Raw genomic sequence first — 17,230 nt, forward strand, 5'->3', positions numbered from 1 at the left:
TAGCATAACATCCTCAAGGTTCACTCATGTTGTACCACATGGCAGAATTTCCTTCCTTTTTAAGACTCAGTAATATTCACTTTTTCTTTTCTTTTTAAAAGATTTTATTTATTAATTAATGAGAGACACAGAGAGAGAGAGAGAGAGAGAGAGAGAGAGAGAGAGAGGCAGAGACACTGGCAGAGGGAGAAGCAGGCTCCCTGCATGGAGCCTGATGTGGGACTCGATCCCGGGACTCCAGAATCAGGCACAAGGCTGAAGGCAGGCACTAAACCACTGAGTGACCCAGGGATCCCCACATTTTCTTTATATGTTATCTGTTTTGGGAAACTTGGGTTACTTCCACCATTTGCTATTTTAAATAATGCTATAGTAAACATGGGTGTATAAATATCTTTTGAGACCCTGGCTTCAATTTTGCAGGGTATACTCAGATATGAAATTCCTAGATCATATGGTAATTGCGTTTTTAATTTTTTTGAGAAACTGACATACTGTTTTCCTTTGTGACTATAAATTTTATATTCTGCATGATTATAATTTTAAATTTCAAAATTACACATATCACAAAAATTGACATAGAACACTAAATTTTTTTAACAGTGGTCATATCTTCTTTATGTTTCCAATTTTTCTAAAATAAATGTGTACTCATTTTCATAATTAAGAAAAGGAGATATTTTAAAAACTTACCTCTCCAACATATTTGACTGTTTTTCAAATATTTTCAACATGACATTCAATCGATTCATCAGTGAATAAGCAGCTTCTATTGTGAAGATAAAAAGGAAAAACTTTAAAGGTATTACAAATGACTGAAGTTATACCTCTTTATTGATGTAACTCACTGCTGTATGTGTGAAAACTAAATGAACATAAAGAGGAGACATTACTCAAAGAACAAATGCTTATGATAAAAAGAGTTACCATTTTATTAAATAGCTATTATGTCACTCCACTACCTTACAATTCTTTTTATTCTGACGGTAACCCAAAAAGATATTGTCACTATTTTCAAATAAATAAATTGAGTCTCAGAGAGCTTATATAATTTGATCAAAATTGACAAAACTGGATTGAGGTCAGTACGTGTAACCTCCGTTTAACATTGCACATAAGGGGACTCTAAGACGCTAAGAGAAAACTGCTTTGGTTGCTGCTGCTAAGTCAACAAAGACTATGGGAAGACTAACAAGCCTGTCAAGTTTTCCACCTGAATCAAATAATCCAAAAGGTTAACTAAAATGCTATTTAAAAGGAAATCAACATTATGAAAATCCACAGTAATCCAAATTAGAACTATCAGATTCGTAGATCTTGTAATACAAAAAGTACACGAGACGATAGTCCCTTCACTAAGTTTGCTACTAATACACCAAACATGAAATGTACAAAGATAATGTTAAATAACATGGGAGCAGTCCACAATTCCAAAATATGAATTATATTTTGAGAGAGAAAAAAACAGGATAGAAATCAGCTAAACCTCAAAAAAAAGATTAGACTTTTATTTGAAAGACAGGCAAAAATCATAAAACAGGTAAAGTACAAATGTGCAACATATGTCAATAGAATCAAGTAAGTCAAGTATACATGAGCCCATGGGTCATGAGATCAAGCCCCACATCGGGCTCCCTGAGCAGCTGGTAGGGGAGTGTCTTCTTGAGATTCTCTCTCCCTCTGCCTACTCCGCTTGATCGTGTTGTCTCTCTCCAAAATAAAAATCTTTAAGAAAATAAAATAAGTATATAAAGAAACCAAGTAAACTAGAAGCTTGCTTTAGGAGAGTCAGTACTCCTTAAACATTCAGAATATATACTGAAAGAAGTCAGCTTTAGAAAAATAAAATTTTAAATTTTTTTATAAGCAAGAGAGACTAACATACATAAAATATGGGGCACCTGGGTGGCTCAGTCAGTTGTGTCTGCCTTTAGCTCAGGTCATGATCTTGGGATCCTGGGATTAAGCACTGAGTCAGGTTCCCCAGTCAGCAAGGAATATGCTTCTCCCTCATGTAGTGAGAGATGAAGAGGGACACTATATCATACTTAAAGAATCTATCCAAGAAGAGGACTTAACATTCATCAATATATATGCCCCCGAATATGGGAGCTGCCAAATATATCAATTAATATTTGCTGTGGGCTTTTCGTAGATGGCTTTTAAGATGCTGAGGAATGTTCCCTCTATCCCTACACTCTGAAGAGTTTTGATCAGGAATCGATGCTGTATTTGGTCAAAAGCTTTCTCTGCATCTATTGAGAGGATCATATGGTTCTTGTTCTTTCTCTTGCTGATATGATCAATCACACTGATTGCTTTACAAGTCTTGAACGAGCCTTGCATCCTGGGGATAAATCCAATTTGGTCATGGTGAATAATCTTCTTAATGTATTGTTGGATCCTATTGGCTAGTATCTTGTTGAGAATTTTTGCATCTGTGTTCATCAGGGATATTGGTCTATAATTCTCTTTTTTGGTGGGGTCTTTGACTGGTTTTGGAATTAAGGTGATGCTGGCCTCATAGAATGAGTTTGGAAGTATTCCACCCTTTCTTTTAGAACAGCTTTAGTAGAATAGGTATTGTTTCCTCTTTAAACGTTCCATATAATTCCTCTGGGAAGCAATCTGGCCCTGAACTTTTGTGTCTTGGGAGGGTTTTGATGACTGCTTCAATTTCCTCCCTGGCTATTGGCCTGTTCACGTTTTCTATTTCTTCCTGTTCCAGTTTTGGAGGTTGTGGTTTTCCAGAAATGCATCCATTTCTTCTAGATTGCCTAATTTATTGGCATATGGCTGCTCATAAAAAGTTTTTAAAATTGTTTGTATTTCCTTGGTATTGGTTGTGAGCTCTCCTTTTTAATTCATGACTTTATTAATTAGAGTCTTTTCTCTTTTGTTTTTAATAAGGCTGGCTAATGGTTTATCTATCTTATTAATTCTTTCATGGAACCAACTCCTGGTTTTGTTGATGTGTTCCCAAGTTCTTCCAGTCTCTATTTCATTGAGTTCTGCTCAAATCTTTATTAACTCTCTTCTTCTGCTGGGTGTAGATTTTATTTGCTGTTCTTTCTCCAGTTCCTCTGGGTGCAAGGTTAGCTTGCCTTTTTGAGCTTTTCTCCAATTTTTTGAGGGATGCTTGTATTGCGATGTATTTCCCCGATAGGACTGCTTTTGCAGCATCCCAAAGATTTTGAACGGTTGTATCTCCATTCTCATTAGATTGCATAAATCTTTTTAATTCATCTCTAATTTCCTGGTTGACCCTTTCATCTTTTAGCAGAATGGTCCTTAACCTCCCTGTGTTTGTAAAGAGGCGGGGCAAGATGGTGGAAGAGTAGGGTCCCCAAGTCACCTGTCCCCACCAAAGTACCTAGATAACCTTCAAATCATCCTGAAAACCTACGAATTTGGCCTAAGATTTAAATAGAGAACAGGTGGAATGCTACAGTGAGAAGTGTTCACGCTTCTATCAAGGTAGGAAGACAGCGGGGGTGGGGGATAAAAGAAATAAACAAAAGGCATCCAAGAGGGAGGGGCTCCGCGAGGAGCCGGGCTAAGGCTGAGTGTCCCCAGGGCAGGAAAGCCCCGTCCTGGAGAAGCAGGTGTTTTAACAATCTTTCCAGATGGAAAGGTGCTGGCAGGGAGTTGGAGCAGGATCCCAGGAGGGCGGGGATGCCCTCAGGCTCCCAGGGACACTAACAGAGCACCTGTGCCCCTGGGAGAAGGCTCCACACCCCGCCGCCAGCTCCCTAAAGGGCTGCAGCCTGCTGAGGGCTGGACCCGGGAGCAGCTCTGGAGGCTGCTCCGGCAGAGGCTCCGTGTAGAGGGGGCTGTGCGGCCCCGGGGGAGCGGGAATCCAGCGGCGCAGGCCCGGGACCCCAGGGCACCCGGGACAAGCCCAGGATCCAGAGCTCCCCCCGGGACAGGCAGAAGCCAGGAGGGCACAGGACAGCAAGGACACTCCTGCCGCCCAGCGACCCCGAATTGAGCAGATCAGCGGCCCCGCCCCCAGAGCATCCAGGCTCCCGCAGACTGACAGCTCTGTAGTTACTATGGGGGCTGACTCCAGGGCTCCAGAGCTGGCCGCCGCCACTGTGGTTGTTCCTCCTGGGGCCTCACAGGGTAAACAACCCCCACTGAGCCTCACAGTGGCCTCACAGGATAAACAGCTTAAACATCTTTCACTGAGCCCTGCACCAGGCAGGGGGCTGAGCAGCTCCCCCAAGTGCTAACACCTGAAAATCAGCACAGCAGGCCCCTCCCCCAGAAGACCAGCTACACCAACAGGGGAAAAACAAATTATTTACCAAGCAGCACTGGAAAGTTCCAGGGGAAGTCAAGGGATTTACAGTATACAGATCAGAGGATACTCCCCCTTGTTTTTTGTTTTTTGATTTGTTTGCTTCGCCCCCGCCTTTTTTTCTTTTTTCTTCTCTTTTTCTTTCTTTTCTTTTCTTTTTCTTTTCTTCTTTCTCTTCTGTCTTTTGCGCCTTTTCCCAATACAACTTGTTTTTGGCTACACTGCACTGAGCAAAATGACTAGAAGGAAAACTTCACCTCAAAATAAAGAATCAGAACCAGTCCTCTCTCCCACAGTTACAAAGTCTGGATTACAATTAAATGTCAGAAAGCCAATTCAGAAGCACTATAATAAAGCTACTGGTGGCTCTAGAAAAAAAGCATAAAGGATTCAAGAGACTGCATGACTGCAGAATTTAGATCTAATCAGGCAGAAATTAAAAGTCAGTTAAATGAGATGCAATACAAAATAAAGGTTGCAGAACCATTTACCATTTAAATGGTTCTCAAAAGAAAGCAGGGGTAGCCATCCTTACATCAGATAAACTAAAATTTACCTCAAAGACTGTAGTGAGAGATGAAGAGGGACACTATATCATACTTAAAGGATCTATCCAACAAGAGGAATCAACAATCATCAATATATATGCACCGAATATGGGAGCTGCCAAATATATCAATTAATAACCAAAGTTAAGACATACTTAGATAATAATACAATTATACTTGGTGACTTGAATGTAGCACTTTCTACAAATGACAGGTCTTCTAAGCACAACATCTCCAAAGAAACAAGACCTTTAAATGATACACTGGACCAGATGGATTTCACACATATCTACAGAACTTTACCTCCAAACACAACTAAATACACATTCTTCTCAAGTGCACATGGAACTTTCTCCAGAATAGACCACATACTGGGTCACAAATCAGGTTTTAACTGATACCAAAAGATTGGGATCGTCCCCTGCATATTCTCAGACCATAATGCCTTGAAATTAGAACTAAATCACAACAAGAAGTTTAGAAGGATTTCAAGCACGTGGAGGTTAAGGACCATCCTGCTAAAAGATGAAAGGGTCAACCAGGAAATTAAGGAAGATGTAAAAAGATTCACGGAAACTAATGAGAATGAAGATACAACCATTCAAAATCTTTGGGATACAGCAAAAGCGGTCCTGAGGGGGAAATACATTGCGATACAAGCAGCCATCCAAAAACTGGAAAGAACTCAAATACAAAGCTAAACTTACACCTAAAGGAGCTAGAGGAAAAAACAGCAAATAGATCCTACACCCAGAAAAGAAGAGAGTTAATAAAGATTCGAGCAGAACTCAATGAAATAGAGACCAGAAAAACTGTGGAACAGATCAACAAAACCAGGAGAGATGGTTCTTTGAAAGAATTAATAAGATAGATAAACCATTAGCCAGCCTTATTAAAAAGAAGAGAAGGAAGACTCAAATTAATAAAATCATGAATGAGAAAGGAGAGATCACTACCAACACCAAGGAAATACAAACGATTTTAAAAGCATATAATGAACAACTAACTATGCGCCAATAAATTAGGCAATCTAGAAGAAATGGACACATTTCTGGAAAGCCACAAACTACCAAAATTGGAACTGGAAGAAATAGAAAACTTGAATAGGCCAATAACCAGGGAGGAAATTGAAGCAGTCATCAAAAACCTCCCAAGACACAAAAGTCCAGGGCCAGATGGCTTCCCAGGGGAATTCTATCAAACGTTTAAAGAAGAAACCATACCTATTCTACTAAAGCTGTTCTGAAGGATAGAAAGAGATGGAATACTTCCAAACTCGTCCTATGAGGCCAGTATCACCTTAATTCCAAAACCAGACAAAGACTCCACCAAAAAGGAAAATTAAGAACAATATCCCTGATGAACACAGATGCAAAAATTCTCAACAAGATACTATCCAATAGGATCCAACAGTACATTAAGAAGATTATTCACCATGACCAAGTAGGATTTATCCCTGGGATGCAGGATTGGTTCAACACTTGTAAAACAATCAATGTGATTCATCATATCAGCTAGAGAAAAAACAAGAACTATATGATTCTCTCAAGAGATGCAGAGAAAGCATTTGACAAAGCACAGCATCCATTCCTGATCAAAACTCTTCAGAGTGTAGGGATAGAGGGAATATTCCTCAACATTTTAAAAGCCATCTATGAAAAGCCCACAGCAAATATCATTCTCAATGGGGAAGCACTGGGAGCCTTTCCCCTAAGATCAGGAACAAGACAGGGATGTCCACTCTCACCACTGCTATTCAACATAGTCCTGGAAGTCCTAGCCTCAGCAATCAGGCAACAAAATGAAATAAAAGGAATTGAAATTGGCAAAGAAGTCAAACTCTCCCTCTTCGCCGATGACATGATACTCTACATAGAAAACCCAAAAGTCTCCACCCCAAGATTGCTAGAACTCATACAGCAATTTGGCAGTGTGGCAGGATACAAAATCAATGCCCAGAAGTCAGTGGCATTTCTATACACTAACAATGACACAGAGGAAAGAGAAATTTCAATCCCATTACAATTGCACCCAAAAGCATAAGATACCTAGGAATAACCTAACCAAAGAGGTAAAGGATCTATACCCTAAAAACTACAGAACACTTCTGGAAGAAATTGAGGAAGACACAAAGAGATGGAAAAATATTCCATGCTCATGGATTGGAACAATTAATATTGTGAAAATATTAATGTTATCCAGGGCAATTTACACGTTTAATGCAATCCCTATCAATACAATGGACTTTCTTCAGAGAGTTAGAACAAATTATTTTTTTTTTTTTTGGGTGAATAACAAATTATTTTAAGATTTGTGTGGAATCAGAAAAGACCCTGAATAGCCAGGGGACTGTAAAAAAAAGAAAACCATATCTGGGGGCATCACAATGCCAGATTTCAGGTTGTACTAAAAAGCTGTGGTCATCAAGACAGTGTGGTACTGGCACAAAAGCAGACACATAGATCAATGGAACAGAATAGAGAATCCAGAAGTGGACCCTCAACTTTATGGTCAACTAATATTTGACAAAGGAGTAAAGACTATCCACTGGAAAAAAGACAGCCTCTTCAATAAATGGTGCTGGGAAAATTGGACATCCACATGCAGAAGAATGAAACTAGACCACTTTCTTGCACCATACACAAAGATAAACTCAAAATGGATGAAAAATCTAGATGTGAGACAAGATTCCATCAAAATCCTAGAGGAGAACACAGGCAACACCCTTTTTGAACTTGGCCACAGTAACTTCTTGTAAGATCCATCCACGAAGGCAAAAGAAACAAAAGCAAAAATGAACTATTGGGATTTCATCAAGATAAGAAGCTTTTGCACAGCAAAGGATACAGTCTACAAAACTAAAAGACAACCTACAGAATGGAAGAAGATATTTGCAAATGACGTATCAGATAAAGGGCTAGTTTCCAAGATCTATAAAGAACTTATTAAACTCAACACCAAAGAAACAAACAATCCAATCATGAAATGGGCAAAAGACATGAGCAGAAATCTCACAGAGGAAGACATCAACAGGGCCAACAAGCACATTAGGAAACGCTCTGCATCACTTGCCATCAGGGAAATACAAATCAAAACCACAATGAGATACCACCTCACACCAGTGAGAATGGGGAAAATTAACAAGACAGGAAACCACAAATGTTGGAGAGGATGTGGAGAAAGGGGAACCGTCTTGCACTGTTGGTGGGATTGTGAACTGGTGCAGCCACTCTGGAAAACTGTGTGGAGGTTCCTCAAAGAGTTAAAAATAGATCTGCCCTACGACCCAGCAATTGCACTGCTGGGGATTTACCCCAAAGATTCAGATGCAGTGAAACGCCGGGTCACCTGCACCCCGATGTTTCTAGCAGCAATGTCCACAATAGCCAAACTGTGGAAGGAGCCTCGGTGTCCATCGAAAGATGGATGGATAAAGAAGATGTGGTCTATGTATACAATGGAATATTACTCAGCCATTAGAAATGACAAATACCCACCATTTGCTTCAACGTGGATGGAACTGGAGGGTATTATGTTGAGTGAAATGAGTCAATCAGAGAAGGACAAACATTATATGTTTTCATTCATTTGGGGAATATAAATAATAGTGAAAGGGAATAGAAGGGATGGGAGAAGAAATTGGTAGGAAATATCAGAAAGGGAGACAGAATATGGAAGACTCCTAACTCTGGGAAATGAACTAGGGGTGGTGGAAGGGGAGGAGGGCAGGGGGTGGGGGTGATTGCATGACAGGCACTGGGGGGGCACTTGACGGGATGAGCACTGGGTGTTATTCTGTATGTTGGCAAATTGAACACCAATAAAAAATAAATTATTAAAAAAAAGAGCTTCTGCACAGTTAAGGAAACAATTAACAAAACTAAAAGGCAATCTTTGAAATGGGAGAAGATATTCGCAAATGACATATCTGATAAGGGGTTAGTATCCAAAATAAAAAAAGAAAGAACTTATAAAACTCAACACCCAAAATAAAACAATCCAGCTAACAAGGGGGTAGAAGATGTGAATAGATATTTTTCCAAAGAAGATATTCAGACAGGCAACAGACACATAAAAACAATCAGCATCACTCATCATTGGGGAAATGCAAATCAAAACTACAATGAGAGATCACCTTACACCTGTCAGAACAGCTAAAATGAACACCACAGGAAACAACAGATGTTGGCGAGTATATGGAGAAAGGGAATCCTCTTACACTGTTGGTGGGAATGCAAACTGGTGCAGCCACTCTGGAAAACTGTGTGGAGGTTCCTCAGAAAGTTAAAAATAGGGCAGCCAGGGTGGCTCAGCAGTTTAATGCCGCCTTCAGCCCAGGGCATGATCCTGGAGACCCGGGATCGAATCCCACATCGGGCTCCTTACATGGAGCCTGCTTCTCCCTCTGCCTGTGTCTCTGCCTCTCTCTCTCTGTGTCTCTCATGAATAAATAAATAAAATCTTTAAAAAAAAGAAAGTTAAAAATAGAACTACCCTATGACCCAGCAATTGCATTACTAGGTATTTACCCAAGGAATACAAAAATACTAATTCAAAGTGATACATGCATCCTGATTATCAACTAATAGTGAAATTATGGAAAGGGCCCAAATGTTCATTGACTGATGAATGGAAATGATGTGGTAAATTGATAGATGATGTGTAGGTGGGTAGGTAGGTAGAGATAATAGAGATATATACAATGTAATATTTCTCAGCCATTTGCAATGACATGGATGAAGTTAGTATTATACTAAGTGAAATAAGTCTGACAGAGAAATATATTTCACTTATATGTGGAATTTAAGAAACAAACCAATCACGGGCGAGGGAGAGAGAGAGAGAAAAAAAAAAACAAGAAATAGACCCTTAACTATACAGAACAAACTGATGTTTACAGAGGGGAAGTGGATGTGGGAATTAGTTAACTCAAAATGGATCATAGATTTAAATATAAAATGCAAAAATATAAAACTTCTAGAAGACAATATAGGAGAAAGTCTAGGTTTCATTAGGTTTGAAGGTGACTTTTAGATATACCAAAAGCACAACCTAAGAAAGTTAAAAACTGATAATTTCAACTTCATTAAAATTAAGAAGTTCCATTCTACAAAAGACACTAGTAAGAGAATGAAAAGAGAAACTATAGATGAAGAGAAAATCTTTGCAATTATCTGACAAAGGGCTTGTATCCAATATACAAAGAACACTTAAAACTCAACAATAAAAAGCAAATAACACAATTAAAAATGGGTAAAATATCTGAACGAATACCTCACCAAAAAAGGCAAAAACATATTTTAAAAATATTACAAATTAAAACAATGAGATACCACTAAACAACTTTTAAAATGGCTAAAATCCAAAATTCTGACAACACCAAATGTTGACAAAGATAAAGAGCAACAGGAAACAGGAATTCTCATTCTCATTGTTGGTAGAATATGAAATGCAAAAAAATGATCCAAAAAAAAAAAAAAAAGAAAGAAACTCTTTGCAAAAGAGTTTGGCAGTTTCTTGCAAAACTAAACATACATTTAGTATATGATCCAGCAATTGCACTCCTTGTATTTACCCAAATGAGTTGGAAAAACATGTCAACATGAAAAATCTCAATTTGCAGCAGCTTTTCTGTAATTGCAAAACCTTAGAAGTAACCAAGATGTCCTTCAATAGATAAACAAACTATGATACATCTACACAGTGGATTGTTATTTAGTAATAAAAAGAAATGAGTGATAAAACCACAAAAATCATTAAGCAGGGAACTTAAATACATATTATTAAGTAAAAGACTGTAGGAGTCCAAATATATGACATTTTTGGAAAGGCAATACAACAGAGATATTGAAAAGATCAATGATTGCCAAGTACTCAGATGGATGGTCCTACATAGGAGGGCCTATAATAAATTGGTAGAACATGAGATTCAAGACAATGAAACTCTTCTGTTGATACTATAATGGTGGATACATGACATTATACATTTGTCAAAAGCTATAGAACTCTACAGCACAAAGATTGAAAACTATGTAAACTATGGACTTTAGTTAATAATATTGCATCAATATTGGTCCATCAATTTTAACATATGTAGCACATTAATCCGAAATGTTAATAAAACTTTGTGTAGGGAGTAGGAGGCAGAGAATGGGTATATGGGAACTCTGTACTTTCTGCTCAATTTTTGTATAAACCTAAAACTGCTGTAAAAAATTAATTCCATTAATTATGAAATGAAGCAGCATCAAAATTATACAGTAGTATAAAAACAGAGTGTAATACAAAGGTAGCTTTTGTCTTATTGATGAAACTAAGGCATAAAATAGAATTTAGAGAAGGGGAGGAGAAGAGAGTAAAGTTTGTCTGGAGAAGATGAAAAAGGATAATTTTGACAGAAAAAGAGTGTATACAAGTAAAACTGAAAAATAATGAATCAGTAGATGTATACCAAAGGAGCCCAGGGACTGAGGCAGCTGCCATGGAAGAAAATAGTTCATGGATACAGAGAACAGATCAGCAGCTCCCAGAGGTGGGGGTCGAAGTGGGGTGGGCAAAATGGGTGAAGGTGGTCAAAAGGTATAAACTCCCTGTTATAAATAAGTTGTGGAATGTAATGTACAGCATCTATAGTTAATAATGCTGTATTGCATATCTGAAAGTTGCTAAAAGAGTAGATCTTAAAAGTTCTCATCACAAGAAAAAAATTCTTGTAGGTGTGATAGATGTTAACTAGACTTATTGTGATGATCATTTTGCAATATATACAAATATCATACACTTGAAATTAATGTAATGTATGTCAAATATACCTCAATTAAATGAGTGAATGAAGAAAGAGACAAAGTGACAGACAAAAAGAAAGAACATTTTTAAATCATCACTAATATTTCTATTTTATTCTCTTGGGTTTGGTAGGAGGTCATGTTCCATCAGCCTATATGTGGGCATAAAGACCCCTGGTTTTGTCCATGGTGGAGCACCAGGGACTAAAATTATTCTTTCACCATAAGCCAATTAAAATCTGGACAAAAATATGTGAAAAAGCAATATTCAGACATTGTCAAAGAAAAGGTGCAAGGCAGTCATCTCTGACAGAAGGGAAACAAAGGAACAGACAGAGCCCTTTGATAAGCCCATCTTCCTTCCTGAGGTTTCTAGGCCACAGCATAAGGAGGGGGATCTAAACAGAGTCTGCTATTCTCCTGGAGTGCAGAGACAAAGTTTAGAGTTTTGGAAGCCCAAAGCAGCTAGAATTCACAAAGTATACAGTATTAGAGAAGACAGCTACACAGATAGAGAGCTCCACAGATGTGCAGAGGGTTTCCCTTGAAGTAGAAAGAAACTTTCACTATCCACTCTGCAGCTCTAGATTTCTTTCTATCCAACTAGTCATTCAGGATTCTCTTGGATCAAAGGTATCTACAGAACTTGGGTGTGCTGTGGCATCAAGCTGCCCTTGGCTTTAAATATGGCAACATTAGAGTTTAAAGCTGAGGTTGAAAGAAGACAGGATTCCCATCAATCATTTCCAACCAAATCTTATTTTCCACTTCTGAATTGTATTCTTTTTTTTTTTAAGATTTTATTTATTTATTCATGAGAGACACAGAGAGAAAGAGAGAGAGAGAGAGAGAGAAGCAGAGACACAGGCAGCGGGAGAAGCAGGCTTCACACAGGCAGTCCGACGTGGGACTTGATCCCGGGACTCCAGGATCATGCCCTGGGCCAAAGTCAGGCCCAAAACTGCTGAGCCACCCAGGGATCCCTCTGAATTGTATTCTGTAGCATACATTACATGATTGCTTCAAAATTCTTTCCAGGACTAAGGCAAAAGCAAGGTAATTTCTCCTTTACATTGATAAATAGTCAGAAGTTTAGCATACTAGTTCTAGTAGCTTTTTATATTTATGCGCTGACAGGTACTCAGCTGTTTTCAAGGAATTAATGCACATAAGATCATCTATAATTCATAGAAACAAAACCTACAAATGACCTCTTAAATCTATCACTATTCATCTCAAAGGCCTAGCACCTATGAAACATTTCTGTAGCATACTCTAATCAAAACTAAAAATCTTCCAATCCAAGTGATAGCAAGGTATTCCTCAAAAATTAATCTGTTTTATGTAGCATGTAGCTCTAGCTAAGAATTTCAGTACTTACTTGCTAGCCAGCTCAACTGTTTATCTCCAAACTCCAGGGAATCTATGTTACTACCATAATAATAACTTTAAATAAGATTATATAAATTAATGCACTCAACAGAAGTTATTAACATCAATAATGCTTAGACAAATAAAAACTTACGTGGATCAGTTGCAGAAACATCTATAAATTCTTCAGTTGAGTGGGTTTTTATGAATTCTGAAATAATAGTAAGTTTGTCATATGTTTCAAATATCAATTATGTGTATTGAGCTTAAATTTCATAGTTTTTTTTTTCTAAATAACTCATTCAAGAGAAAGAAAATTCTAAAAAAAATAATAGAGCTGCCAACACTGGAGATCCTCCCAATCACACAACAAATGGTAACATCTGAATTAATGTATAGAGCAACTAAGTGACATGAACTCATCATTTTCTCAACAAGACTTGTTTTTCCTCTCTTATCCCCTTAATGTTATTATGATTTACTCTCCCTTCCTTTCATATCCAATCACCAAGTTTTGCCCAGTAAATTTTCTCAAATCTGCCCCTTTTCTTCTTATTTGCACTCTAATAAAAGCACTTATCACACAGGTGTGATAAGTGCTTCCATTCCTAGTCCCCAAATCTAGCTTCTACAAATGGCCAGAATAATCTGTCTACAATTGAATCCAACAATGCCCCTTCCCTACAAAAAAAGTCTTCAGTGATTCTCTATGATATATGGGGAAAAATAAAAAAAAAAAGTTCCTTAGCACACAATCTAATCCCTCTGCTGAGGCTCTCTCTTCTTACCTCATCCCTACTTACTAGCTTCAATTCTAATACCATTCTACTTGTAATTCCCTCTTCATGCTGTTTGTTCAGCTATATCTTCTTTGTAAAATACCAGATATCTCCCTTCTTCACTTGACTAAATCCTATTCATCCACTAAGGTTGTATAAAATCTTCCCAACTTCCTTGGGTTGACCAAATTGGCTATCTGTGGACTCACTGCAAATTATACATAACTTTTATCATGTGTCTCGCTATATATTAAAGTGATGCATAGGGGATCCCTGGGTGGCTCAGCGGTTTAGCTCCTGCCTTTGGTCCAGGGCATGATCCTGGAGTCCCGGGATCAAGTTCCGCATCGGGCTCCCTGCATGGAGCCTGCTTCTCCCTCTGCCTGTATCTCTGCCTTTCTTTCTCTCTGTGTCTCTTCATGAATGAATAAATAAAATCTTAAAAAAAAAGTGATGCATAATGTGCTTTTGTCCTAAGTTATGTATTTTATGGTAGCTAACAACCAAGGTTTATTTGTTTTGTACAACTCCCAAAATCTGAAACATAAGAACTTTTATTGAAAATATCAAACTCGCCATTGAATATCTTTTTAAATTTGCTACTGTATAATTTTATGGCTATAAATTTTTAAACCGTAAGTCTCAAAATGTTAATGTACTATAGAAAACCCAATAAATGCTAAACATGTATAAGATATTATCACCTTCAATTAACTGCTGTACAGCTTCATAACTTTGTACTGCCTCTGGTGAACTTTCACTATCCCTGTTAAAATTTTAATAAGTACAACATTTATTTATTATCAAAAAATAAGAGTTTAAATTACATTGAAGAAATAGAATATATGCTCTACATATACTTAGTTTGTAAAATAAAATTTAAACTATTATTTAACCTTTATTCAGACACTAAGATACATTAATTAGTATAATTGCAAGCAAATAAGTATAAAAGTCACACTATGTAATTCTATGATTGCTATATAACCCATGAATATAATTAGGTATAACAACAATATTAATAACAAAAAAATAGCAAAAGTAAGTTGGGTAGAAGCATGTGATTTCTTTTAATGGTGTAATTGTTAAGAGTACAAGTTCTAGAGTCAAACTGCTCAAAATTTGTTTTACCCACTTACTAAGTATATGACTTTGGGTAAGTTATCTCTCTGACTTCATTTAATAAAATTGGGGTACTAGAGCACATATCTTGTAAGATCGTTGTAAGGATCCAATACATGTAAAGTTACTAGGAAAATACCTGTACACATCAAACACTTAAATTTCAGATGCTACTATTTAATATTTTTTGAAACTAATTTCTGAAACTAATTTTTTGCCTCACAATAGCTCAAGTGAGTCTATCTGAGCCTCTGAACCAAGGATCTAGTCATGCAGCACCTATTGGAGCCAATTAAAGTGCCACTCCTTTCATTATTTTCGTCTAGTCATTGACAGATGGAGATATGACATAAGTGCATAATACATAGTAGTCCCTCCCAATTACTTTCTATTTTAACATTATAAAAGGATTTTATATTTAATGCAAAAAATGCCTATAAACTTTTATTCTGATAGATTACTATACCAAATATAGTAGAATAATAGGGGAACAAATGAGTTAATTTAATTCAGGAATTCATAAAGTTATACATATTTATTTACTGTTTACATGTGATAAGAAATATGTAGATGTGTGTGACTTGCTCTGATCTTAAGGAAATAGTCTTTCCAGGAAGACTTACACATAAATTACTAATTCATAAACAAAGTTACAAGGTACAAGTGTACATTATTTTATTGTTTCACTTTACTACACTTCAAAGGTTATATTTTTTACAGATTGGTTTGTGGCAACCCAAGATACAAAAAGTCTATTGGTGTCATTTTTCCAACAGCATCTGTTCACTTTGTGTCTCTGCATCATATTTTGGTACTTCTCATAATATTTTAAAACTTTATTATTATTATTATTATTATTATTATTATTATTATTATATTTGTTATTGCTGTAATCACTATCTTTGATGTTATGGTTAAAATTGTTTGGGGGTACCATAAACCATGCCCATATATGGCAGCAAACTTAACAATAACTGTCATGTATGCTCTAACTATTCCACCAAGTAGCCTGTCCTCCCATCTCTCTCCCTCTCCTTGTGCCTTCCTATTCCTGGAGACATTACAATATTGAAATTAGGCCAGTTAATAACTTTACAATTACCTCTCAGTGTTCAAGCTAAACAAGGAGTCTCACATATCTCACTTTAAATCAAAACTAGAAATGATTAAGCTTAGTGAGGAAGGCACATCAAAAACCAACACAGGCGGGCAGCCCAGGTGGCTCAGCCGTTTAGCATCGCCTTCGGCCCAGGGCGCAATCCTGGAGACCTGGGATCAAGTCCCACGTCAGGCTCCCTGCATGGAGCCTTCTCCCTCTGCCTGTGTCTCAACTTCTCTCTCTCTCTCTCTCTCTCTCATGAATAAATAAAATCTTTTAAAAAAAAAAAAACATAGGCTGAAAGCCAGGCCTCTTGCACCAGTTACCCAAATAATGAATGCAAAGGAAAAGTTCTTGAAGGAAATTAAAAGCACTACTCCAGTGAATACAAATGATAAGAATGCAAAATAGTTTTATTGCTGATATGGAGAAACTTCTACTGATCTGGATAGATCAAACCAGTTGTGTTATTCACTTAAGCCAAAGCATAATTCAGAGCAAAGTCCTAATTCTTCACTTCTATGAGTGCTGAGAGAAGTTAGGAAGCTGCAGAAGAAAAGTCTGAAGCTAGCAGAGGTTGGTTCATGAGGTTTGAGGAAAAGAAGCCATCTCCATAACATAGAAGCACAGGGTGAAGCAGCAAGTGCTAATGCAGAAGCTGTGGCAACTTATCCAGATCTAGCTAAGAGAATTAATGAAGGTGGCTACACTAAATGATAGATTTTTTAATGCAGACAAAACAGTCTTTTATTCAAAGACAATGCCACCTAGGACTTTCATAGCTGGACAGAAGTCAATGCCTGGCTTCAAAGCTTCAAACAACAGGCTGATTCTCTGGTTGGGGGCTAATGCATATGGTGACTTTAAGCTAAACCAATGCTCATTTACCATTCTGAAAATCCTGAGGCCCTTAAGAATTATGCTAGAAGAGGTTGGAAGATGACAGCAGAGTAGGAGGACCCCTAGGCTCACTTGGTCCCATGACTACAACTAGATAACAATCAAATCATCCTAAACACCCCAAAAATCAACCAGAACACTTTCAGAACAAACTCTGTAGCACAATATCCAAGACCTTTGGGATACTGTGAAAACAGTTATAAGGGGGGGCAAGTATATAGCAACAAAAGCCTACCTCAACAATCACCAAAAAATCTCAAATGAACAATTTAACCTTGCATCTACAGGAGCTAGAAAAAGAACAACAAAACCCAAAACCAGTA

General features: G+C 37.5%; 1 protein-coding gene across 15 annotated transcripts in view; it reads right to left on the reverse strand.

The window, feature by feature from the left end:
• Nucleotides 1-17,230, reverse strand: part of CCDC7 (coiled-coil domain containing 7) — a 383,402-nt gene that overhangs the window by 307,641 nt on the left and 58,531 nt on the right. For all 15 annotated transcript variants that reach the window (XM_038529717.1, XM_038529714.1, XM_038529715.1 and 12 more), the window contains exons 8-10: nucleotides 14,491-14,552; nucleotides 13,162-13,218; nucleotides 694-769 (exon numbers count right to left, since the gene is read on the reverse strand). In XM_038529717.1, coding sequence (XP_038385645.1) covers nucleotides 694-769; nucleotides 13,162-13,218; nucleotides 14,491-14,552 — 195 coding nt within the window. The remainder of the gene's footprint in view (nucleotides 1-693; nucleotides 770-13,161; nucleotides 13,219-14,490; nucleotides 14,553-17,230) is intronic.

This window comes from Canis lupus, chromosome 2, assembly GCF_011100685.1.
Source record: "Canis lupus familiaris isolate Mischka breed German Shepherd chromosome 2, alternate assembly UU_Cfam_GSD_1.0, whole genome shotgun sequence".
In the NCBI taxonomy this organism is placed as follows: Eukaryota; Metazoa; Chordata; class Mammalia; order Carnivora; family Canidae; genus Canis; species Canis lupus.